Source organism: Piliocolobus tephrosceles, chromosome 1 (genome assembly GCF_002776525.5).
Source record: "Piliocolobus tephrosceles isolate RC106 chromosome 1, ASM277652v3, whole genome shotgun sequence".
Lineage (NCBI taxonomy): Eukaryota > Metazoa > Chordata > Mammalia > Primates > Cercopithecidae > Piliocolobus > Piliocolobus tephrosceles.
In genome coordinates this window covers 136,324,069-136,351,659 of record NC_045434.1, presented here as the reverse complement: position 1 = coordinate 136,351,659, position 27,591 = coordinate 136,324,069, and the positions used below count along the sequence as shown (strand labels likewise).

At 34.7% G+C, this 27,591-nt stretch overlaps 1 protein-coding gene across 1 annotated transcript in view; it reads right to left on the bottom strand.

Annotated features, from left to right (window-relative positions):
* Nucleotides 1-27,591, bottom strand: part of COL24A1 (collagen type XXIV alpha 1 chain) — a 391,289-nt gene that overhangs the window by 75,243 nt on the left and 288,455 nt on the right. The window contains exons 40-47 of the mRNA XM_023207327.3: nt 22,933-22,986; nt 22,661-22,714; nt 21,843-21,899; nt 19,188-19,241; nt 12,414-12,467; nt 12,267-12,320; nt 6,784-6,837; nt 5,532-5,639 (exon numbers count right to left, since the gene is read on the bottom strand). Of these exons, the coding sequence (XP_023063095.2) occupies nt 5,532-5,639; nt 6,784-6,837; nt 12,267-12,320; nt 12,414-12,467; nt 19,188-19,241; nt 21,843-21,899; nt 22,661-22,714; nt 22,933-22,986 (489 nt within the window). The remainder of the gene's footprint in view (nt 1-5,531; nt 5,640-6,783; nt 6,838-12,266; nt 12,321-12,413; nt 12,468-19,187; nt 19,242-21,842; nt 21,900-22,660; nt 22,715-22,932; nt 22,987-27,591) is intronic.

Below are 27,591 nucleotides of genomic sequence, written 5' to 3'. Positions count from 1 at the left end.
CAAGAACAACCTAATACTCTTTGCCTTCACTTTACTCTGTCAGCTCCCTCCTGAATTATTTCCTGTCTTCCTGGAAGAAAAAAACACTCCCTGGCTGAGCCACAGTTTTGGGGTTTGCCAGCATCACAGGTCTTTCACATAAATGAGATCACAATATTCATCCTACTGTGTCTGGTTTGTTTCATTTAGTATAATGTCCTTCAAGTCTCATCCATGTTATAGTGTGTCAGACTTTCATTCCTTTTTAAGGCTGAAAAATATTCCATTGTACGTCACATTTTGTTTATTCCTTCAATCACTGATAGGCATTTGGGTTGTTTCTACTATTAGGCATAATGCTGCTATGAACATTGGTGTAAAAATACTTTCAATGATGAATATGTTAATTTGCTTCACTCTAGTAATCTTTTTACTATCTATATGTATCCCATAACTTCTTACTGTACATCTTAAATTTATACAATAAAATTTATTTAAAAAAATCTTTTACATTCCTGCTTTCAGTTCTTCTGCATATATACCCAGAAGTGGACTTGCTGGGTTATATGGTAATTCAATGTTTAATTTTCTGAGGAACTACCATACTGGTTTTTACAGTATTGTGTCAGTTTACATTCCCAACAGCAATGTGCTTGTGTTCTAATTTCTCCACCATCTTGCCAACACTTGTTATTTTCTGTTTTTGTTTGTTTATGCTTGTTTTATAATAGCATCCTAACATGTGTGATGTGATATCTCATTTTGTTTTTGATTTGCATTTCCCTAATGGTAGTGATGTTATACATCTTTCCATGGGATTACTGGTCATTTGTAAATCTTCTTTGGAGAAATGTCTATTCAAGTATTTTTCCAGGTTGCCAGTTTTGAGTGAACCCTGAAGTCAGAAAAGGCTCTGCAGCAGATTCAGGATGTAAGTTACAATGCTATTAATATTTGGACCTCATGACTGAGAAACTCTAATTATATCAGAAGGCTCTGTAGCTGGTAGATGCCATATGGGCCTTTTGGTAATCTTCCATAAGAGAAACCCTGCTTATATCCATAAGATTTTGGAGACAGACCATGCCCTCTCTGTCAAATGCAATTTACCATTTGGAATACAGCTATGAGCTTGCTCTGATTGAAACTGAATGACTGAACCTGGAATGTCAAATGGCTATGCTCTTTGTTCTCTGTTTTTCCCATTATGAACTGGGTAATAATTGAATCCACTGAACCGTGAAATTGAATGTATACCCTAGCATACTACTCTTAAATCAAAATGGCATGTATTGAAACTGGGCCCTAGCAGGTCTAGAAAGCACAGAAAAATGTGTAAGCAGGCAATTCAGATTTCCATGACACCTGTTCCCATTGCTTTGACATTGCTCCTTCAACTTTCCTAGAGAATTTCCTTTACCAGTTAATGAAGGAGGAAAAACCTCAGGCCTGATTTTTGGATAGATCTGCATTGATTGTCAACATCAGCCAGAAGTGTACAGCTTCAGGCTGCATTAGAGCTTGAAAGATGTTAGTAAGGTGAACCCTTTCCAGTAGGTAGAACTTGAAGCAATACTACAGTTAGAAGGAGAGATGGCTTGAGATATGCATCTACACTAATTCAGAGAGCACTGGCTAAGAGTTTGGCTAGCTGGTCAGGCACTTGGAAATAATGGGTTTGAAAGGCTAATGATAAGAAGGTCCGAGGAAGATAAATTTAGATGAACTTTTCAAAATGGAATCGATATAGAGTTAATTATATTCCATGTAGATACCTAACAGAGAGCATCCTCTATAGAGTAGGTTCTCAATAGTCAGGTAAACAAGATGGACCTTTATTGGATATCAGTCAACATTTTTCCATACTAATCATGGTGGTTGCTCAATGGGCCCACTGGCACAAATCCAACAATGTGGACTTTTCTTCACCAAGGTTGATCTGGCTACCACCCTCGGTGACTGCCAAAGTAGAGGCCAACGCTGAGCTCCCAACAGGGCAATGCTCCCTGGGAGATGAGTTGGAGCTATAATAGCTGCAATTGTTCTCACAGGGGTAGACACATATTCTAGACATAGATTTGCTATTCTACCAAAAGTTCTTCTTGCAGTTGAAATGCAGTTGATACACAGCACGAATTATACATCAGAAGAGAGAGAGAGCTGATATACCTATAGCAATATGAATGTATCTTTAAATCCCAGTGCTAAGTGAAAAAAAAGATGCAGAATGGCCTAATATCATTTCCATAATTAAAGATATGCATAAAAACCAGTAGTATATTTTTGGAAAAACACATAAAGATAAAAATATACTTTAAAAATTATAAAATAGTGGGCTATTTTAGGGAGAAGAGAATGAGAGTGGAGATGAAAAGAAGTCAGCCTAAGAGTAGGTCCACGAAAAACCTGAAGGATGATAATATGCCATAAATTCATTAATATGATTATCCCAACAACTCTGTACCTAAGGTGAAAGACAAAGAGAGAGAGAGTGGAAAACCTTAAAAAAATAAAAAAACAAAACAAAAGAAGCCAAAGTTGAAAGACTTTTTTTTTTTTGCCTCCTTTGGCATCTAGGACTCTGGCAGGTGACTTAGGTCAAATTACTAGACAATCTCATTCAGGTCTTTGAATCTTGAAAAAGTGGCATGAAGATGCATGACAGTTTAGAAATTATTCATAACACAGTAGCATTGGCACTGAGAGTCCAATGGTGGCCAAGTTGACTGGTGCCAATGTCATTGGTGGCATCCTAACTAGACTACTCCTTGCTTGCGGTGTTCTGTTGCAAGAAATCCTTAATTTCAGACTGTTTACTGACCCTGGATTTCAAGCTTTTTAGCTGATTCTGTCAGCAACCCAGTCTCTATCTTATAATTTGTTTTCTGCTTAGGTTAGCCAGAGAAGATTTTTCTTTAAAACCAGTCAGACTTGGTGGTATCTCAAAGTCCTAATTGGGTTCTAGAATGCAAATAGTTTCATCATCTGGCCTTAAGACCCCTTCATTCTTGTGTATTCTAGATAAAGCCAGTGTTTCGATTACAGGCATGAGCCTTTGCCGACACAGCAAATAAAACTAGCATGACAGATTCTAGGAATAAGGTTTAGAGTGGTATTGAATGGAATCAACATTTTATTTGTGTTAACTCAGTATTTTTGTATTGGCTTTCTCTTAGCCATTAAATTACTGTCCTTTAAATATTACCTCAATATTGAAGAAAAATGTAGAGTTGTTAGAAAACATCTATTTTCTTGCTAGAAACAAGCAACAGATAATCAGTGCCACATTGCAATTTTCCTAAATAAAAAGTCATATATTGAAACTGGGCCCTAGCAGGTCCAGAAAGCACAGACAAAATGTATAAGCAGCAATTCAGATTTCCATAATATCTGATCTCAAGAGAAAATCATCCATAATTTTATAATCCATATCAATGTTTTCATTCCATGAAATTTTCTGTCCTTCCTGAGGGATCTCTAGGTATTACATGTTGCTAGAAAGAAGTTGTTTGTCATAATGAACCATTAAATGACCCGAGTAAAAAGTAATTAATGACTCTGATGTGTCACTAATGTCCTGATGAGTATCTCATAAGCTGAACATCTGAAGTTTTTCTTAAATCCATATGTAGGATACTGATTTCTATTATCCACATAGGGAACTAATATCTGGATTAGTCGTATTTTAGCCTGAGAACAAATGACTTCCTGGTCCTTTTAATTAATAAGTTAATTACTACCAATTTATTATCAAATAAATTTATTTGCTATTACAAGTACTTTTACAACTCACTATTTAGCCTTATAAACTACTGGGCCCATCCACCCCACCTCCATGATTATACTTGTGTATAGCAGCAACAAATATGACATATTTTCACATGTGGTTTTCCTTGTTTGAATTCTCAAAAATCTTATTCAAAGTAATAGGAAAAGATTCACTATAATATTTCCTAGTAAAACTTAATCCACAAAAATACAGACTCTCAAACCAATTCAAAGGGTTTTACTGTTGTAGTTTTAACATTTCACAGTCTCGTTATAAGACTATCACATGGTTAGTATGGAGATTAGCATGAAGACGGAGGCCCAGTGCTTGAGCTCCCTAAAAGGCTGGGATTTCAAATGAATCTCTTTTAACCGGACTGATACTACTAGCAAAAGTCTATACAATACTTATTTTAATTAAAAACTTCAACCTGACTGTTCAAGTTTTCTAGGCCATAACCTGTTTCTTCCAAAACAAATAGAAACCATGTTAAGACTTCTTAACAGTATTCATATTTTCAGAGAATCTGACTAGATATTTATTAGTGAAATAATTTTACTGGTTACGTCATCATTTCATTTTTTTAAACAAATGAGATAACTCATTGTAGTGAAAAAGAAAATTAATTTGTATTTAAGTTTAGGCATAGCACCATACTAGATTTGAATAAACAATAGAATTGACTTATTACCTAAGAAAAGAACAACAAATCAATAGGTAACCATATCCAAATAGCAGAAATTTAAAAGGGTAAGTTTTACTGTATTCTTAAAAGTATGTGGTTAATTTTCCTAATTCTTCTAATGTTTAAAGTAAAAACAACCTGGGGCAAAAATGTCTCAATTAGGATGACATTAGGGAAGGAAAGCGGGAAAATGGCTAAGCAAAGACAAAAATATGATTTTTAAATTTCAAATTAAATGTTAAATTCAAATACATAAGATAGAAATCTGCATAAATATAAAAGTGAATCTACATGATTGCATTACTTTTTTCCCAAAAAACATGGTGGTTGCTCAATGAGTCCACTGGCACAAATCCAACAATGTGGATTTTTCTTCACCAAGGCTGATTTGGCTACCACCCCTGGTGACTGCCAAACCTGCTAAAAGTAGAGGCTGACACTGAGCTCCCAAGACAGCAATGCTCCTTAGGCAATCAGTTTGAGCTAGCTGTGATTGTCCTCACAGGGGTAGACACATATTCTAGACATGGGTTTGCTATTCTACCAAAAGTTCTTCTGGTAGTTAAAATGTAGTTAATATACAGCATGAAGAATTATACATCAGAAGACAGACAGCTGATGGACCTATTGCAATGAATGAATTAGATGAACACAGAGAAAATATTCACACAATTCTTGTAAAATACTGAGGCTATAAAAGTAAAGGGAAAATGATTTTTCACAGAACCTACCTTGAGTTACTGCCAAGATCTAAATGTTCCAAAGGTGGCTTAAAACATTTGATGAACTCAAAGTACAGCCAGGTTGTGTAGTCCTTAAGTTTTTGCTTCTTTATAGTTCTTCTTTAACAGCGTTTATATTTTTAAAATGGCATGAATTATTAATACTATGAGTTATTAGATATAAAATACTGAAGAGAATGTACCTGTTGACAGTTCCTGGAAATCCTAAATACAACTGCATGATAGCTATTAGAGAAATGAATTGGCTTAATCTGAGCCAATGCCACAGCTAAAAGAGATAGCCAAAATATCTATAGTCTAGCAAGGAGATACATGCATAAGAAATAATGAGCAAAGAGATACCCATACTACTCACAGGAAGTCCCTGTTTTCCTGGTGGCCCAACTTTTCCAGGGTTTCCCGAAATGCCATCTGCTCCATGGTATCCTTGTATGCCTTTTGGTCCAGGAAGGCCTTGAAGTCCCTTGATAATTAAAAATTATTTGGATTGTAGAGATGCTGAAAAGATGTTAAGATGACAAATACTTTTTTATTTATTGAGTTGGAGAAGTTTACATTTTAATATCCTGTTCTAGGACAAATTTTCCTGTTTCCTGGATTCCTTAATGATTTAATATTTGGATTCAACAGATAACTTTAAAAGTTTAAAAGCCTTTAAATGTTCCCCAAACAAAAATGCCAAGCTAATCAGCAATTTACTGTGTAACTTTTTGGGCCTTAGTGTAATTCTCTGGTGTTTCTTATTGTGTCAACCAATATTTTATATAATTGTGGAGAAAAGATGAGCTATATGCACCTGTCATCTTAGGACAGAGGCTATCATTTCCCATCTGCCAAACCTTATATTGTGTTATTTTCCCGAGAAATAAATTATGGCTCATTAGTTGCCACTTTGAATCAGATAATTGCATGACTGAAGCAAGGTCTGAATATTTTGTTTCTACCCTTGGGCAACTGAATTTCATATTCAAGGATCTCTGATCTGAATGTGCGTATAATTTACATTCATTTTCTCTATTTTTTTTCAAGCCAATACAGGTCACCCAAAGCAGGCATCTAATCCTTGGCTAGGGGACACCAGTAGAAGTCTTTGCTGAAGAGCCAGTCAACACTTATCTGCCGGCCAGGAGAGGAAACTGATGGTGAGGTAAAAGTTAATCTTTGTCTGTGATGAAAAGATTATTTCTTTTTCTAAGACTTTTTATTTGTCTAGAGAATGAGAGGCTGAGTCCTCTAATTAAAATCTAGCTCATGCCATTTTAATTACGCTTGAAGATCTCTGGTCTTTGTCACCATTCATTTCATTCTGATTTTAAGTTCTCTGTTTTTCCGTGGTTCACCGTCAGAAGCATGAGTCCACCAGGAGGACTTCATAACACAGGAAAATAGCATCCTTCAACTGAAGGGACTTATATTGAAACAGCAAGCTTGGGTTTGAGTTAATGGTCATATTTGTTCCCTCTGTGTTCCAGCATGGGTTTAAATTTTTTTTAAGACAATCTGATTTATCCAACATGATGACATAATTGGCCTCAAACTTTTCTGCTTGCTAAAGTTGCCAGTTCTATTTAGAAAAGCAAGAAAGATGAAAGAGGCCTGTTACTTACAGGAATCCCAGCTTTCCCAGAAGGACCAGGAGCTCCTTTTTTCCCCTTATGACCCTAAAAATGGAAAGCACAGTTGTCAATTGACTGTAATAAACTTACTTAAACGGAAGCCATAGAAAAGAACACGGAGACCTGGATGCTGCAGCAAGAACTAGCACGAACTAGTCGTATATCATTGAGATTGCCATTTAGTTTTCCTGGGAGTCAGCTTCTTCATCTGAAAATGAGAAACTTTGACAAGACCATCTAGTAATTTCCTTGTAGCTCTAAATTATATGATTTAAGAATTTAAGTTGTACTTCTAAAAGGGACCTGAATAGATTATTTAATAAATGTCCCTACTTTCAGGAAGGGCCTCGATCTCCTTTTGAAAATGCTACCTATTTACTTAAACATTTAGTATCAGTAAATGTTATCAGTAAACATTTACTGAGCATTATGTATCAGGGACTCTGTCATGTGCTTGGAAGGCAAAGGCAAAGTTCCTCCTTGCAAGGCACTTACAATGTGGTAAGAGGAACATGAACTGATAGCCTAAAATGTGCTTCTCTGGAAGAACAGAGAAGAGTATACTTGTGATTCAAGGAAAAGATATTTATTTCCCACGGAACTGTTTGTTTTTCCATGTGTGAGATGTTTTAAATCATAATTGATTCAGCAGTAATAGGTCTGCCAGGATAGTTAAGAACATTGCTCTTACAAATCATGCCATTGTTCTGATGACATTCTAAAAGTATTTGAAGAAGAAAATGTGGAAAAGAGTGACTTGGTTCACAAATAAGAAAAAGAATCATGTTGTCATTACCAGACACATTTCTCAGAAATCATCATCAGTTCTCACAAACAGGATAATCCCACTAAAATGGGATGTTAAATCATTCAATTTTGAAGACAAATTGTGCTAAAGATTCAGTTTAACAATAACAACAGAGAAACAACTTCAAAAGATGTTACTTTTTTTGACAATGAGCTTAAAGATTTTATGAAAAAATAGTATGTTTTCACAGAGAAAAAGAGCATCTTCTCTAAGAGATAAAAATCCAACTTTTGCAGGATTTGATAATGGGGAGATATAAGGATCATGGGTTGTACTTCCAACTTTGAAAACTATTGTACTTGTCTTACAAGTCACTAATGCAAAATGTTTCTAAAGATGAGAAAACCAGAAAATGGGATAGTTGGTGACCTGGGTTTAATTAAAGTATATACATTTCTAGCGCATATGATCCCTATAAGTAAAATATGTTTTTCCTAACCCAATAAAAAAGCAAAATAAACAAAGACTATTTTAAATAGTGGAAAAAAGTTGTGATTTCAGTCATCTTGAATAATACTTATTAAATAGCATACGAACCATAATATGCAATTATGTTAATCAGTGTGTTTTTTCCTTTAGAGTATTTCTTTTCATGCAACAGATATATCTGTTCTATACTTTCGATTTTTCAAAATAGACTTTTCCTTGGCTTTTGAATTTCAAAATAGTCCAACGAAACTCATGGTGGGGGTAACAGTTTGAAAAAAATATATTTTCAGTTTCAAAATCATTTTTCTTAAACACAAAAGCCTGATTCTTAAATATTAAAAGTCTACCTTTGAGTTAAAAACCAACGTTTGTTATAAAGGACTCAAATCATAAAATTTATGCTATAAAGAACATATTTAAAATAATAATAATAATAATGTAACAGAGAGTTTTTCCCATGAAAGGGGATAAGGATCCTCAAGTCAGGGAAAGGGAAAAGAAGAAGCAAAAGAGAAGCAGGACTGTTAGACACTGACAGCAATCTCTCAAAAGAGCCCCTTGCCCCTCATCCTGCCCGTAGTCTTTTTCTTTCTCTTTTTTTTCTTTTTTTGAGACACCCAGGCTGGAGTACAGTGGCTTGATCTCAGCTCACGGCAACCTCCACCTCCCAGGTTCAAGTGATTCTCCTGCCTCAGCCTCCCAAGTAGCTGGGATCACAGGCATGCACCACCACACCCAGTAGAGACGGAGTTTCACCTTGTTGGCCAGGCTGGTCTTAAACTCCTAACCTCAGGTGATCTGCCTGCCTCGGCCTCCCAAAGTGCTGGAATTACAGGCATGAGCCACTGTGCCTGGCCTGACCTTGAGTCTTTCTTAGGGTGGATAGAAATACTAATGCTCCCACACAAGTTTGGGGATCTGGGCACAAAGATGATACCCAGGGAGACCAACGTCCTCATTGAGAAGTCTACATGAAGTATATAGAGTAAAAGTCTCTGCCTGAGATGTCTAGGACAGTGGGATTAAGAATGTTTTTCTGAGTCCTCCAAGTACCCTGTATGGTGTGGGGAGCAGAGAATGTTATTTATATGTGGCCAAGAGCAGAAGAAGATGGCCCTGAGAGGCCTGAGGAGGTCTTGGACCTGAGATGAGCAAATAGCTGCACATGCCAGCATAGGTCAAAGTACTTCTGGCAGGAGGGCCAAGGTAGATGCCAACATGGTGAGATGATAGCAACTGTGGGCCAAAAGGGATGATGTGCATTTCAGGGGACACTAGTGTGAACAGATGATGACTGAAGACTACACTTATTTTCCACCTGCCTTCCCTACCATCTGTAACTCCAAATTTGAGAAGAGAGTGAGTGGGGAAAACTCTAAATCAAATGTAGGATATTTGAGTGAATGGAGTTAAAAGCAGTCAATGGATTAGATTTACAGTACAAATAAAACTGTACTTTCTTTTTGCCTGGCCAGCACTGAAAAATATGTATAGTGACCCATTTGAAATCAGATCCATTTTAAAAGACTTCTGTTCATTGGGAATGTGCTGGCTCACAGAATACTAGAGAACGTAGTCTAATTATTTTGATGAGGGAAATATTTTTTAATATGCAACATTAACACAAACTCTTGTTTTTTGTTTGTTTAAATGAGGCTGAAGGACAGTTATCTAGATACTTCACTAGTTCTAACACTCTTTAAGAAGGCAGCTTTATAAAGCAAAAATAGATTTAGAGAGTTAAGCAAAAATTATTCTCTTTTTTATTCAAGAAATTTCAATTCATTGAAATCTGGAATTTTGTTTTGGGAGAACAAAGATTTCGGCTTGAGTCTTGGTCTTTGAGAGTCATTATAGGACAGTTAACTCACATTTGCATTACAAAAGTCTTTTAAAAAATGGTTCTGCAATTGGTTTTGGCTTGCTCTAAATTTTTCTTTATAGCTGCCCACCGTCTTATGCCCAATGAATGAATTGGTTGGTTAGGTTAAATTAATCATATTTTACTTAATTTTTAAAAGATTACAAGTAATAGGCTTCTGCATAATGACAGGAACTAGGAAATAATGTTTCTAGTGTTGCTTCTGTTGCTAATTAGTTCTGTGATTTTAGGTAACTCATAATCTCTCTGAGATTTTAATTTCTTCATCTGAAAATTGAGAGGGTTATACGGATAATTTTAAAGGGCCATTTCCAAGTCTAAAAAATAAATTTAAAGCTTTGCAAAAACAAGATGACAGCAATTGGACCTGACCCATCTGGCCACTGAAGGTATCCCTAGTGAATAATACACAGTCATTATTCTTGTAGCAATTAATACTATTTTAAATTCTAAGAGGCTTTTAAATGTGCCCTTGGGTTGTATGCCAGCATTACCCAAAGTAGGAAAGAACTAGCTCTACTGGATTATACAGAATCTAAACTATGGCTTCTTAGCACCTTTTAGCTCCTCTCTATGGCTAGAGAGGCAGTTGACTAATAAGAGTATTTGATATTCATTAGCATAACTTTAACATATACTAACAAGCATCAGAAAATGTCTTACTCCCGAGATTTCTCAAGACAGAAAAAGAAAGCCTGTAAATATGAAAGTATTAATTGTAAAAAGTAGACATTTTAGGATCAAATGTTGGACAGAACTTGAATTCTTAGGCACTTACTACAAAGGTAAGGAAGTAGCATGACAGTAGCAACAGTATTCTAGGTTCCCAGTGTTTTCCATGACTTTTTCCAATTTGGGTACTAAAAATTCTAAGTGAATGACTTACCTATCTTCTTTCTCTGCTTTTTTTTTTCTTGGTTAGGCTTATCTTCAATAGGATATTTTTATTTATTAATATTATTTATTAGGGAACCTAACAGAAAGTTACTGAATAGATGCTAAGACTATTCAAAATGGGTTCTAGGTAAGTGAATGCCTATTTAACATATCTGATTCAATTCCATTTTATTACTTACTCCCATAAGTGGAAAACACAAGTATGGGTGAAGGCTGCTTAACAAATCAGGAGAAACACAATCTTGAAATCATTACTTTTTATCCATTCTCATCTAATTTATTATTAATAGTAGAGTGCATTTTCTTAAGAATTTAATTTGAAATCAATAGCATGTGAAGTCAGAATGCCTGAAAAACAGGGCAGCAATGTATAGAAGGTGCAAATGACAAAGTTGCTTGCTACGTAAGGTTGAGGCAATGTCTATCTGGCCACACGGAAAGAGAAGACTAAATTCAGTAAACCAACAGATTTTTAGTTTGCTTGATAAATATTTGATTTGCCTTATGAAAAAACAACTTTTAAATCAATTATGAGCCTGTGTCACACAGTCAAACTACTTTTTCCTCTCTTATCCTATGACAGTGATTCTTTGCTTGGTCGAACTTTAGTAAGGCTCCTGAACCTTCTAGGCCCTCCGTGTACTTCCTTGTAAAATCTAGTTTTAGCAATGAACTCTGCCAAGTCGGTTTAGCAAGAACCTTCACCCTTGCTATCTGATCACTCTTGCTATTTGATATCTAACTGGGTTCCTCATCCTCTACCATCCCTCAGTTGATGTCTGATTATCCCACAGTTGATGTCTGATCACCTTGGCCCGTCTTCAGCAAAATTCTTGTTAGGTCAGTTTAACCAAAATTCCCCTTCCCCCTGGTGTTTCCTTTTAAGTAATTTTCCATTCATTCATACTCAATCTGCTCCTTTGTTATAAATTCCTATTTGCCTATGCTATATTTGGTGTTGAGTCCAATCTCTCTTCCCCACTGCAAAATCCCATTGCAGTGGTCACTGTACCTATTGTAACAGTCCTGAACAAAGTCTTCCTTACCATGCTTTAACAATTATCCATTTAATGATTTTCTCTTTAATGCTTTCTACAACAATCATATACGTTTGACTGATTTTTTTTTACCTTATAATACTAGTTTTAAGGTTTGTTCGTATTTCTGTTTGAAACCTCAAGAACATAGTATTAATTTGAGCAACGTAGGCAATTTTCACAAAGTTAGAATAGGCTTTTGGAAAAGAAAAATTTGGGTAATAGTCAAAACAAATGACTCAATCAATAATTTTGTATTAGCACAATTATTGAAAAACACCCTAGTTAGAGGCCCACAGTGATCCATAGTCTACAGTGATAAATGATAATTTGAATTACAATACATAGCAACTGTTTGTGCTCCTGCTTTCTAAAATTGCTAACAATAAATCTCAAATTGTCTTAAATAATTTCAACTTACTTCAGATCCTCTCTCTCCTTTTAGTCCTTGTTCACCCTGGTCACCTGGCTCGCCCTTTAGTAGAAACCAAAATAAAAATCACATATGAAGCAAGACCAAATAAGTTATATTAATGTTAATTTTTAGAAATAATGCTTTCAAACATACTGGGGGACCTTGTTGTCCAGTGGCACCTCTTAGTCCTGGTACGCCCACATGGCCCTAGCAATAGAAAAGATTACATTATTAGAGTAAGTAGACACATGTGACTTAAGAGAATAGGATACTATCACTTAAAATGGTAGCAAAGTGTTGCAAAGCTCAACTTAAATGTCATAGAGATTATGATTCTTCTTAGAAATAGAAAAGAACATAATAGCTGTTGGATATTATGGTGACTGAGAACAACTTAGAGTTTTCCTTCCTTCCTTCCTTCCTTCCTTCCTTCCTTCCTTCCTTCCTTCCTTCCTTCCTCCTCTCTCTCTTTCTCTCTTTCTCTTTCTCTCTCTCTCTTTCTCTCTTTCCTTTCCTTTCCTTCCTCTCTCTCTCTCTCTTTCTTTCTTTCTTTCTTTCTTTCTTTCTATCTTTCTTTCTTTTTCTTTCTTTTGAATTAACATGGCTTGTGAATTAACATAGCAGGTTGAATGGTGGCTTCCCAAATGTGTGTCTATGTCCTAATCCCCAGAACCTGTGAATGTGATCTTGTTTGGAAAAAGGGTCTTTGCAGATGTCATTAACTTAAGGATCTCAAGATAAGATTATCCTGGATTATCCATGTGGGCCCTAAATCCGCTAAAGAGCATAAGTGACACAGAGGTACACTGAAACAGACAACAGAGGAGAAGGCCAGGTGAAAACACAGGCAGAGACTGGGGAGAGGCAGTCCTAGGAATGCTGACAGCCACCAGAAACTGGAGGAGGCAGGAGGGTGGCCCTAGAGCCTCTGGAGGGAGTGTGGTCCTGCTGATCCCTTGAGTTTGGATTTCTGGTCTCTAGAACTGAGAAAATTACATACCTATTGTTGTAAGCCACCCATTTTGTGATAATTTGTTATAGCAGCCTCAGGAAACGAATACAGTCAATAACTAAAGGAACAGAGTTTGAGAATACATTTCTTTTTCAATCTCTTCCTTCTCTGAAAGTGTACTATGGTCTCCATTTTTACAAACAAAATGCACAATTATTTGGACGGTAGATTTACTGGGCTGAAGACTGGGAGCAGTCACTGGGAGGTATTACTATAATACCAAGAAACACCACATGACTGACATTTGGCAATCCGTCATCACCTTAGTTCTCCTAAGAAGGAATGCTGGCCTACCACATTTCCCTTTTCAAGTGTGTAAACAGAAACTAGCAACAACCCAGAAGTCAGATGAGAGTTACGCAGGAAGAATTCTGCATGTAATCTCTTTTATCCCTTTTCCTACTGTTCTACTAAATCAGATTTCTTTCTTCCTATTTTCTGTATATTACAGAAAGAATGCCTTACGAAAGAGTTATCAGTCCCATCTCCTGGGCTAGAAGATGAGATTGCATACATAGGTTAACAATATTTATTCTTACAGAAAAGTCAATTGAAGGCTTCTTTGTTTGCATTCTGAGGCAAATGTTTTTGGTTTAAGTGTCAACTTCCTGATAAAGGAAATGAAACCTGTTTAAGAAAGTGAACAGTGGCAAGAGAGAAAGGCTAGTCTGGAAAGCTTCTATATAGCACATGGCCACAGTAAAGTAGAAACCACGATCACACATGACCCTTAGCCAAACATGAGCACAGCCAGCAATTAACAGAATCTGGCCAATCAAGGGGGAGTGTGGTATAAGTAAATATGACTACTTGAAGGTCACTTATCAAACAGGATTCAGGAAAGAAGTGGCAGGTGAATAGCTGGAGCTGAAGTGAGAGTGAGAATATGAGCAAACTACAAAACTCGAAACTATCACGCCAAATTATGGCTTTTCCACCATCCCTGTATGTAGTTTTACAGAAATATTTTCAGAATGATCATAGAATAGCCAACTGCCTCTCCTGGCTTTGTGAAGTATGAATGTAAATCTCACCAAGACAAACCTGCATTCTAAGAGTTTCATTAAAACTACTTTGGTCCATTCTATCACTCCAAAAATTGACTATGACCATTTTTTTGTAATTGTAAAAATTCAATATGCCATAGAAAATGTTATTACAAAATTATGCAGGAGAGGTTATGGAAAGTGATGGAATTTGTCAGATAATATTAGTGGTGGGATGAGTTGAATGGCCAAAGGAACTTACAAAACATTTTATAAGGGAAATGGTAAGTTCAATCTTGAAGAATGAGTGTTCCGGGCAGTAAAGTGAGGACATTCTGGCAAGGAATAGCATGGCAAATAAAGGGATGCATGTGACAGAACATGTTAGACAGAAGATGGATCTGAGAGGGCTATGACTGGAGACAGGGAGTCTAGTTGGGAAGCTATTGAAATAATTTTGGCAAAAAATGATGAGAGCCTGAACTAAAGTAGGACAAAGTAGCTAGATCCCAGAAACATTTAAGAACCAAAAGAAGTGGCTGACTGTGAGAGATGAGTAGGGGTATGGGGAAGAAAAAGAGATTCATAGAGATACAGTGAATGAGTGAGAGAGAGAGAGATTGAGAGAGAGACAGAGAGAGGGAGAAAGAGAAAGAGACAGGGAGAGGGAGGGAGAGAGACAGAGGATTCATCTACTGGCTTAGACATCTAAATGGCTGGTGATACTATTCACTGAACCGAGGATATAATAAGAGGAAGATCAGATCAAATTTGGAAAGGATGAGGTACTATGGTTTGGCATTTATTGAGCTTGAGGTGCCTGTGATGATGTCTAATAGCTATTTAGATATGTTTGTCTGATGCTAAGGAGTAAAGGCCAAGTTGGGATTTAGTTATTTTATTGTGTGTAAAAATTCTATGACTATTGCCAACCTGCTCCCACTTCCCCTCAAAAAGAACTTTGAGATGCAATATAATTTATTCAAAGTATTTCTGGGACTTCATCTCTCCTAAGTTTAACTTGAGTTAATCTTGGATATTTATGTTTCCATTTATACCTTGAAGTAAAATGTTTCCATTTATACCTTTAAAAAGTGGCTGTTGCCAGGATAATAAGTTTATTCCCTCCATGTCCTCTGGCTCTCAAGCCTCAAATAAATTTATCTTGATCTATGTGATGTATAGTTTTAGTTTGCAGGATGACAGCTATAATTGTTTTTCCTTTTATGAAATAACATGAAATAACTGTACACATTTTATAGCTAAAATTCACTAAGTTTATTTTTATACTGATTAAATGTTCTTATTCCCCATGTTTTTTATGTATATGATGTCCATGGGGACAGAGATTGTGTCTGGGATGTCCAATGTAATATCCATGGCCCCTAGCTCGTCTCCTGGCCTGTGGCAGACACTCAAATACAAGCTTAATAACGAGAGACATAGTTTTTGTTTTTTTTGCTGCTGTTGTTGTTGTTTTTTGTTAGATGGAGTCTTGCTCTGTTGCCAGGCTGGAGTGCGGTGGCACAATATTGGCTTATTGCAACTCTGCCTCCCAGGTTCAAGTGATTCTCCCTCCTCACCCTCCCAAGTAGCTGGGACTACAGGTGCGTGCCACCACACCCAGCTAACTTTTTGTATTTTAGTAGAGATGAGGTTTCACCATGTTGGCCAGGATGGTCTTGATCTCCTGACCCCATGATCTGCCCACCTTGGTCTCCCAAAGTGCTAGGATTACAGGCATGAGCCACTGTGCCTAGCCCAGGGACATGGTTTTTAGAAATGTTATCATACATAACACATAAAGTGTGTCAGTACAAGTAAGTATTCATTAATAATAATGAGCAGGACCCTTGACTTTGGTCAAAGATGTTTGTGAGTATAAACATTTTTTTTTTTTTAAAGCCAGGTGATTATTCAGTCATAAAGAATAAAACGTTGATATATTTTATAACATGGATGAACTTTTTAAACATTATGCTAAGTGAAAGAGGCCAGAAACAAAAGACTGTATGTTGTATGATTCTATTTATATGAAATATCCGGAATACACAAATCCAGAGACAGAGAGAAAAGTGGTTTCCAGGGGTTCAGGGGAATAGTGGGTGACTGCTTGATGGGTATGGGGCTTGCTTTTGGAAGTGGTGAAAATGTTTGGAACTATACAATGGTGATGGTTTCACATTATGGAGTTCAAGACACACTACCCCAAAATATGGCATCTTGGAATATTGAATATTTTAAGCTGAAGGAATCTGAGGGATAGCATGTGCAGAAAGGACTTTCTTACCTTCCTTTGATGCAGGTCATAAGACACTCATGTGAGAGGTACCCTCCCTATACGTGGAGGAAAAGAGCATCCTTATCTCCAAAAATGAAGGGATACAGAGAATAATCTGAATGAACAGTCCTTGCTCAGTTTTCCCCAGTTTACTAATCTTAGCCCATACCTTTGGCCTATTACATTCTTCTAAGACTTCCTCATCAAATCTAGCATAAAAACACTCAGGTTTAACTGTTTCTTTGGAGCTTTATTGTTTTACGAAGGCTTCCACATTACATAAAATTTATATGAAATTAATCTGTATGCTTTTCTCTTGTTAATCTGCCTTTTGTCACAGGGACCCCAGCCAAGAATTCAGAAGGATAGAAGAAAAAGATATTTTTCCTCCACTGCACACAATGTGCATGTGCTAAATGTCATTGAGTTGTAAAGTTTAAAATGGTTAAAATGGTAAATTTTACGTTACATGTATTTTATCCTAATAAAGAAGCTTGGTGATAATGCCATCAGTTTAGCAGAGGGAAATCAGCGTAGACAATATCCATATAGAAAAGTAAACATTTAAAAATATCAGCTGAAGCTATAACAAGATAACCTAATTCTAAATAAAGCACGGTTCCTCTGTATAAATCAAACTTGTGCTAGGAGAAAACTTGGCAAGGGAGAAAGTTGGATATTTCATGATTCTGAGCTAAGCGATACAAGTAGCATGGTTGTCTGGCACAAGATGGCTAAGTGTTTAGCATAGAATCACCAATACATAAAACGATCCCTAAAGACTAAGGACTTAGGAAGAAATAAGACAGAAAGGAAGACATGGATCAAACTAGTTTATAAAACATCTACAGTTGAAAACTTAATCAGGGGTATACAAGCAAAGGGAAGGAGAAGTAGATTAGACAGTGAACGTAGGGAAAAGTGAATGACTGTCCAGAATAACGCTGGCGGGGCTTTCCTTCAGCTAGCCAAGTGTGGAAATTCTTGTCTCCTTTCAAGCGAATAGTTAACTGCTCATTTGCTGGTAAATATACTGATTTAGCTACTGAATGTTCTGTAGTTGGTAGAAGACAAAATGAGATATTGCAAGAACCTGGTTTTCCTGAGACTGTGTGAAGAAGTCACGCACAGAAAAAGCTGAGGAACTTTAAGAGGCTTCTCAAATTATGCTGGAAGCAGTTGGGTTGGCTTCTCAACTCAGAGAAAAGTAAATTTCAAATAAATCCACTTAATTCCTTGGGTTAGGAAACACTTGTAGATACAAACGTTATGTAAATTGGAAACAGAACACATATAACCTGCTAAAAATGTTTCTTTGAAAACAGAAAAACAAATGGTAATCGCAACAATTTCAGAAACATTTAGAACTATTCTCAACATCTGCTTCAAAGAGAGTTTTAGGGAGTGAAAGTTAATTTTTCAGATTCCTCTGGCCTGAGAAAAATCAACTTATTAATGACAGTTATCTATCTATCAACTTGTCCATTTAGTTTGGGTAATATAAATCTGCATTTCAGACATGACCACAGAAATATTACCTTGACAGAGAGATGTATCAGATCAATTAACTCATCAATTCATTATTAAAACTTATTATGTACAGGGATTAGAACTAGACACTGTACAAGAAAGAAAGAAGACATATGCAAAGTGGGGGAGCTAAGACACCTACACATTAAAAATAATTAGCAAAAAAAGAATAGCAACAGAAGATGGTAAAATGTTTGTGTTGAATGACTTAAATAAATAATACTATTACAGGACTACAGGAGAGAGCAAGATTACCGTTACTGGGTCAGGGGAAAAGGAAACTTGAGTGAAATTATAAAGGATTTACATAAGGAAAGATTACATAATATTATAGGCAAATAGAGAATGCTATGAGCAAAGGAATAAGACAGGAACAATAGGGAGACAGGAGACAACCTCTAACTCTGTAAAGCAATTGACAATGTAAATAGAGAGGGAAGAGATATAAGGCAGGAATACAGAACATCCTCAAAACAAATGTGATTCTAAAAAATGACTCTGAATAATCCTACACACAGTCTAATTTTAGCTAAGTTGGTCATATAATATCCCTCTCAGGAATGGAAGAGGGTAAGAATTGACTTAAGCCTTGAGAATATAAAGGTATTTAGCCATCTATTTGACACCTCTTTATTGAATTCCTACTATATACCAGGAACTTTGTGTTCTAGAAACTGGGGGTATAATGATGAAAATGAGAGACAAGATTTTATTCTCATGGATCCTATATTTTGGTGGAGGAAGACAAACAATAAACAAAGAAACGAATATATTTAAAAGGTGACAAGATGATATAGCACAAAATGTCATGAAGGAAGTTGAGTATTATGGTCCAGAGTGATTGATTGTTCTAGATCTATTTTAGATAGGGCAGTTAGAGAAGGCCTCTCAGGGGTAACATTTCCATTGAGATCTGAATGATGAGAAAAAGCAGAAGTGGGAAAAGAGAAAGATGATTCTAGGAAGGAGGAACAGAACGTAGAAAGACGTTTCTTCTAGGATTAAAAACATAAGACATTACTAATTATCTCAATAATGCTTATTTTCACTTGAAATGGAATAGAAACACAGAACACTTCTATTTAAATTCAGAAGTAAGGGGTATAACTTGCAATTACCTTATATCCCTCTGCTCCAGGCTCTCCTCTCTCTCCTTGTTCCCCCACTGGACCCTACAGAGACCACACACAAAACAGTTTTACAGCTGGATCAAAGTATATGTGAATGCAGGTGATAAGATTAATGTGGTTTATTCTTTTGTCAAAAATAAAAAAACAAATATATGATTTGTTTAGTTCCATTAAATAATTTCAAAATATTGAATTTCAGTGATACCAAGAACAACATAAAAATACACCAACCATTGAATTATATAAAGAAAAATCTCATAATGAATCTACTAGGAAAGATATTGAAAAATGCAGCCCAATTAAAAATATGAATATTTTCACCAAGTGTGGTGGCTCACAGCTATAGTCCCAGCACTTTTGTAGGCTGAGGCAGGAGGATCCCTTGAGCCCAGGAGTTTGAGACCAGCCTGGGCAATAAAGTGAGACCCTGTCTCTACAAATAATTTGAAAATTAGCCAGGCATGGTGGTATGTGATTATAGTCCCAGCTACTTGGGAGGCTGAAGCAGAGGGATCACTTGAGCCCAGGAGGTCGAGGTTGCCGTGAGTCATGTTTGCACCACTGCTCTCCAGCCTGGGCAACAGAGTGAGAGTCTGTCTCAAACAACAACAACAACAACAACAGCAGCAACAGCAACAACAAAACAACAAAATGTTTCAATTAGTACAGTATGTTATAAATGATGCTGGAATAACTTACGTTTTTACTAAATTTTTAAATGACTGAAAAAGATTTAAGCAGGACAGTTCAGTACATAATTCCATTAATTACAAAAGATTATGTTTGAGTGATCTTTTAAAAGGTATTTATACAGTAAATCCTACTTTACCATTCTTCATGAAAAAGTCTACTGTTGGCTGGGTGTGTTAGCTCATGCCTGTAATCCCAACACTTTGGGAGGCTGAGGTAGGAGAATCGCTTGAGCTCGAGGGTTTGAGACCAGCCTAGGCAACAGAGTGACACTCTGTCTCTAAAAAAAATTAAAAAATAATAAATAAAAATTAGCTGGCCCTGGTGGCATGAGCCTGCAGTCCCAGCTACTTGGGAGGTAGGAGGATCACTTAGACCAGGTGTTTGAGGCTGCAGTGAACCAGCACTCCAGCCTGGGCGACAGATGGAGACACAGTCTCAGAATAAAAGTCTGTTGTTTAATCTGTGAAACTTTTAATTTAACCTAAAAAGTACACTTATTAATTTTAATACTTAAGCCAAAAATTATCTAATAAACTCAGACCTACTTTTCCTGAACATTTCTAATAGAAAATCTTTAATATAATAAATCATCAAATTATCTACTATAAAATGAAATAGAAATATCAGCAGCCACTAGGGCCTACCATCTGAACAAAAACTTAAATTGAAATTAATTGGAAAAACGTAGGATTTATTATAGAGCACTAATTGACAAATTTTAACTTATTCTTATGTGGACAAAGGTAAGAGACATAATGTCAATACTACAATCTCTGACTCTGCTTTAATTATTTAGAATCTTTGTGGTTTAAGTTTCATGCCTGTCGTATGTCTACTGGATAAAACTACTATTGCTATGCTAGACTTCTAATATATTTATTACATTTTAGCTGACATTCTTCGATCCTGGCATACCTAAATCTGGGAAAAACAATCACTACTATACTCCCCTTGCCAAGTTTTTTCCATTTGCTTTAAGATTTTTACATTATTTCCTTATATTTCCCTCTCTTAGTGGTTTAGAGAGATTAAAATATTATTTGATAAAGAAACTTACATATTCTTTTAGATGTCTATATACCTATTGCCTCTATATGAGATGCCTTGATTTAATCAGAAAGTATTAGAATTTTTCTTGTCCATTTCTAAAACAAAGTATAACTTTCAGCCATCTCCAAAGAGTCAGGTCAAAATATCAGGAGTGACTACATATTCTGATCCTTGTGCCTCAGGATTCTTTTTCTCTATATAATACTATGTGAGAAATGGAAAATATAGTCAATTATATAATATTTGTTTCTATGAACTAAGAATTTTCATATAATTCATTTAATTTACATATGGTCTTTAGACATTGTTTTAGTCAAACAAGAACACAGAGACAGTTATTCAGATAAGCAAAGCTGTAATAGCTACTTTTTAGAAACCATGGTTATAGTTAGTCCTTAAAATGTTTAATAAGAAGTCTACAGATCAGTAATTTTTAAAGGTTATTGGTTCTAATAACTCAGTAAAGGGGTTTTGAAATCACTTGGCAACAGTGTGCAAACTGTTATAAGAAGTACATAGATAAGATTTTTTAATATTTAGAAATAAATCTGAAAGTGATAATTAAAGAAATATGTACCCTAAAATGTCTAGAGTATATAAGTTTTCTGATAATCTTTATAAAAGTTGCTATCATGCCTTCAATTCAGAAAGTTAGATTTGGGAAGTCACTGTATGAACCCTATATATTATGCTAAAATATGACCTGCATATTTTTCATATTAAAGATTTTAATATCATTTAAATTTTGTGACCATAAATATCGCTCTCCTATCAAACCATGTGATAAAACTAACAACAACAACAAAAAAACTCTTTGAAGAGATGTAATTGGTGTTGTGAATCTATTATATAATTATATTTTATCTTGAATAACCAGAATTATTTCAGAAAAAGACCTACTGGTTCACCTCGAGGCCCAGGTGGTCCTAGGACTGTGCTATCCTCTCCTGGGTAGCCCTAAAATGAAATAATGATTTATAAATAAAACTCAATAAATAAAATAAACTTCAAAAATACACAACCTATTACTTTTAAATATATTAGGAAATGCATTTGATTTTATCTTTTTTAAGTGGAAAACTTTGATGTAAGAAACTAGGCATATGGTATTTTATACAGAGTTGTAATTTGTACAGGATTCTTCTTGGAAGTATCGATCTCCTTTAATTATATAAGAAGCAGCTCAGAACCTTTCTTAAAGTGTCAGGTTTCAATGATACCATAAATTAAGATTACTGCTGTAGCTATTCCTAAATCATCAAAACATTTTAATCTTTAATATCAATGAGACAGGTGCGGTGGTATGCAACTGGGGTGGGAGGATTGCTTGATTGGTTTGAATCCAACCTGGGCAACAGTCAAGATCGCTTGATCCTGACTCCTGCCTCAAAGACTCTAATATAAATGTACTAAAATTAATCATTTAATCTAGAGCCTTACAATTTCTTTAAATAATTAATTTTACTCTTACAAAGCTCTACAAATATTTTCACATATATTATTTCAGCTTAGTCTTGAAATAACCCGTGGAAGATATTTTAATAATTTATTTAAATTTTAGCTCCTTGATATTTATTTTTTTCTTCTGGAATTAGTAAAATTTTCAACTTTAAAAGTGCTTCCTTTATTCCTTGTAAATTTTTCCATGCAGTCTTTCAGGAATAATTCATGAACTCAATGTTTAACTTCAGGATTAAAAAGCCAATATACACACAAACCTTTTCTCCTTTAGGTCCTGGCAATCCAGAGAGTCCTGGTTGACCCTGATGGCCCTACAAAAGGACAAGTAGACATTTATACATGCTTTACCTAGGTATTAGATATGGTATCATTCTGAAATGAAAAATAGGATTTACTGTCTGGGAGGATGAGGCCTAAATATGTTAGAAAGGTTTATCAGAGAGATTTCATAGTAATTTGCATATTCGGGATATCATCTTTAATAAAAATGTTTTCATGTGAATATATTTTTTCAGTTATAAATACTTACTCTGTACCCTGGAATTCCTGCTTCTCCATCAGGTCCCATCAATCCTAAATGTCCCTAAAAAACAAAGTAAATATTAATGAGAGAGGGAAAGTAGAGAATTGTCTAAATCATTAGACTTGTACTCCTATTATTTAAATTGTTACCTTTAGATTTTTCATGGTTGAAATTTACCTAGTTTGAAGTAGGAAAGCCAAAAATAACACCCCAACTTTTGTCTATTTTTTTTTTCTGAAACACAAAAAGTTCTGTAACAAATGTCTTTTTGGTTTACTTCTGATATAAACATCCTTAATCATATTTAAAAAATACTTTCAGTTGTCAGAATCCTGCTGGTCCCTAACGAATTATTGGAAATGTGGTTTACATCTGTCAAAGCTTGTGCCAGATGTGGCCACTGAATATTAGACAGTGCAACCTGAGAGTTTTTGACATTGTCACTACAGATTCCAGAACTCCATACTCATTTTTAATTTCAGATGCTTTGATGAATATGGTTTTAGTCCTGGTCAAAGTTATTAAAAGGGAAATGGTTGACAACTTACATGTAATAGTTACTCTATGATTACTGTTATTATCAATATTTTGTAGATGGTAAAACCATCTATAAAGACTAATCAGCAAATGCCCTTAGCCTACTGAATAGATTGCTCAACTGAAAAAGTAAAAAAAAAAAAAACCAGAAGAAGTCCTATATTTCATATTATCAAAAAGATTCCATATTGACTCTCCTATTTGACTCTCAAAACAAATAGAAGATGAGAAAATTAAGGCACAGAATAGGTATGTGACTTGCCAAATATCATACTAGAACTAAGTCTCTTGATTCTGCATATATAGTATTTCCCATTTAATCATACTGCTTCACTGTATTTGATGATTTCTTTAAAGTTCCAGCTCTAAAAAAGTTCACATTGCAACTATTAACCATTGATCAGTAAATTTAGACTCATTCAGTTAAGAACAAGTTTCAGTCTAAAAAAGGAACTGCACAAAATTAATTTTAAAACATTAATAAGAATTCAGCCATTCCATTTGTAATAACAATACTGGAAAATAAGTAAACATCATCAGTGGACCAAAATTTTGTAATCTGAGACAGAAAATTAGGGTTGAAAACATACAAAAAAAAAAATTGTTGCAGATGTCCAAATAGTCTCAAGGAAATTTCAAATGCCGAAATCAAGACATTGAAGGGGCAAGATAGGTTCAGGTGAACTAACTGGGGAAAGCAGTCAGATATTCCTATTCTACTTGTGCTGGGTAACTGATGGTAGCATTTGCCTAGAAGATAAGTGAATGAATGTGGAAACTGTTGCACAAAAAGCAGGCAATGTTAAAGGCTGCTGCTGACTCCAAGTGACTCTAAAGCCAATAGAACAAGAAATAAAATGTGCAATTCATAAAAGAAAAAATGAACCTTAATGTACCTAAAATATGTATGCAAAATATGTAACCTTCCAAAAATAAGCAGGTAGAAAACATGATAAGCAGACCTCAAACTCTGTTTTGAGAAATCAATGACTCAAATAGCAAGGAAAAAAAGCAGTAAGAAAGCTAGAAGGATTTAAGTAGCTTAGCTAACAACTTGATTTAACAGAAATACTTAGGACTGTTTATTAGTCCCAAAAAACAAAAAGAAAGAAAGAAAAGAAGAGAGAAAAAGGAATGCATAATCTTTTGACAAAACTTGAGTATATTAGGCCTCAAAGAAGATTTTAGTAAATTTCCTCAAAGCGGAAATCATATAGGTTACATCCTCTGGCTATAATGCAATGTAATTAAAAATGAGCAATAAAAATTAAATATCTACTTAAAAAGAAAGATCCTTTAAGATAACTCTTATTTAGAAGAAAATAAAATCTGAAATTGCAAGCTATTTATAAGTAAATGATGGTAAAAACACAAACATAAAAATATGGGAATATGGCCAAAGTGGCACTCAAAAGGAAACAGGTAGCTTCATAATGTATTTATTAAATAAATTACATAAATAGGCCAGACATTTAATTCAAGAAGAGATTAATATTAAAGCATAAATTAGCGAATCAGAAAACCATTTTAAAAAGTTGAGTGAAAAGCCAAGTAGACACTTTGAACTGACTAATAAAATAGCAAAATATTTGGCAAATCTGATCACGGTAAAGAGTAGACACGATAAAACAACATTAGAAACAAGAAGGACACAACCACAGGAAAAACATTTAATTATAAGAAAATAGTAATTTCAAGTTTCACTTACTAAATATGAAAATCTAGATGAAATAGATAATTTTTAAGAAAAATTTCAAAAATTTATTCCAGAAGATACAAAATTTGAAAAGAAAGCCAAAGATCTACTGCTAATAAAATAACAATCAGCTCAGATTGTTTTAATAGCAAGTTTTATAAAACCTTTGAAGAACAGACACAATATCTATGTCCCATACTGTTACAGAGCACAGAAAAATACGAAAAATTTACCAACCCATTTTATAGGACTTGCTTAACACTTATACCTAAATCCAGTTAGTGATAGTAAACATTAAAAAAAAGATGGAATGAAGAACGATGGAATGAAGAAATAGGCCTACTTTGCTTACAAATACAAATGCAAAACTTTTAAGGTAAACTAACTTCAATAAGCTAAAATAAAACTCTTAAATAGAATGTTAAAAAATGAAATCCATTTGCATTAAAATAATAATATAATTATACTTAAGATTTATCCTAGGAACTCATAGTTGATTCAACTTTTGGAAGTCTACTAATGAATTTTCTTATATTTACAAACAAAGGAGAGAAAGCATGGGATTATCTAAACAAATATTGTAAAAGGATTTGATAAAATTCAACATCTACTCTTGGTCAAAACTCTCATTTAAGAATGAAAAGAAATTTCTTTAAACAAATAAATGGTATATCTAAAAAACAACTGTAAACAACACTTGACATTATAAGCATTAGAAGCATTTTCACTAAAGACAGGCCCAAAAGACAAGGTTTTCTTCATCATGACTTCTATTCACTGCTATAGTAGAAGTTCTAATCAATGTAGCAATTCAGACAAGCAAATAAGGGGAGGCAATATTATTTACCTAAAGAATCCCTATGAGAATCATCTACATTCGCTAAAGTGGATATAAGATCAAAATATAATAGCACCAACAGCACCACTAAGTTGATATAACAGAAAAAGGATTATATTAACACTGAGAATAAAACTCAAAAGCAAAGCAAAACAAAAACAAAACAAAAAACAAAAATACTAAGAATAAACTTAACAAGAAAGATTAAAGAACAGAGATAAGGGAAATATTTTATTGATGAATATGTAAGCAGATATGAGTAAATAAAAAGACTTAAGGTGTTTATAAAAAGATTCAGCATTGAAGGAAATTGAAAGTTCACATGAAAGAGGAGATCATAGCAAGAACCAAACATCCTTGTAAAATGAATTATGAAGTATTTGCCCTAACAGAAAGTATCACAATAGTATAATAAGTAAAAGAGCGTGGTATTGACCCAGAAATAGACTACTAGATTCAGAGAATAAAGTAGAATAAGAACAGACCAATGAATATTTGAGAATTCAGTTTATGGTAAGGGTAGCATTTCAGAAAAGCAGAAAACAGACTGACCACTCAATAAATGGAATTGGAACAACTGTCTGTAAGTTTGGAAAAAATAAAATTAGTCTTCTACACCTTACATGAAAAAAACCCCACAAAAGTCCATAAAAACCTCTGTATGTCTTAAAGAGTTAAGGGTAAAAATAAAGTTATAAAAGTATTAGAAGAATATGGAAGAATATTCTTATATACTTTAGGTAGGGAAGGCATTTCTAATAAAATAAAACACAGAAACTACAAGGGAAAAGACCGACAAGTTTTACTATATAAAAATTAAAATGATCTATACAGCAAAGGATATACAAAATTAAAAGATAAGTTACAGAAAGGAAAACATTTGTAATATATTTTGTAACATATTTTTTAAAAAAATATTAATTTTTTAAGTATATAAGGAGTGATTGCAAATCAATAAGAAAAAGGCAACAATTCAATATGCAGTATATATGAACAGGCAACTTCCGTAAGAAAAAAGTGCAATTGGGAAAGTGTAAATAGAAAAACTGCAATACACATTCTCACTTATCAGATTGGCAAACATCAAGAAGTGATATGAAATGTTGATGGTGGGAGTGTAAATTTGGTGAAACCTCTTGGGAAGGTAGGTTGGGAACATGTCAAATGTAAAAATTAATAACATCATAAAATGTTTTTGTACACAGGTCAAAGACAGAGAAATGCTAGTAATTTAAATAAAAGAAAGTAAGAAAGGCCTAGATCACAGTAAGGAATGGAATACCGAAAATGAGCCTGAGGCAAACTTTCCTCAGACAACAAATGGATTATGCAATGATCTCTAAAAAGCCTTAGTGAAGTCTAGTACTTGTGACATTTAAATGGAGACTACACTAAATGGAAATACACATGCATTTTGTTAAAAAGCTTATGAAACAGAAGACTCAATTAGATAATCTTTTAAATATTTTGCATCTCTTTCATGCTGTGACTTTCAGAATAGGTCTAAATATATTCGCAATATAATTCAGCTAATATATGAGTTCATAAGTATCATGCTATACTTGTTCCTAACATCATGCAAAGTTCCTGAGAA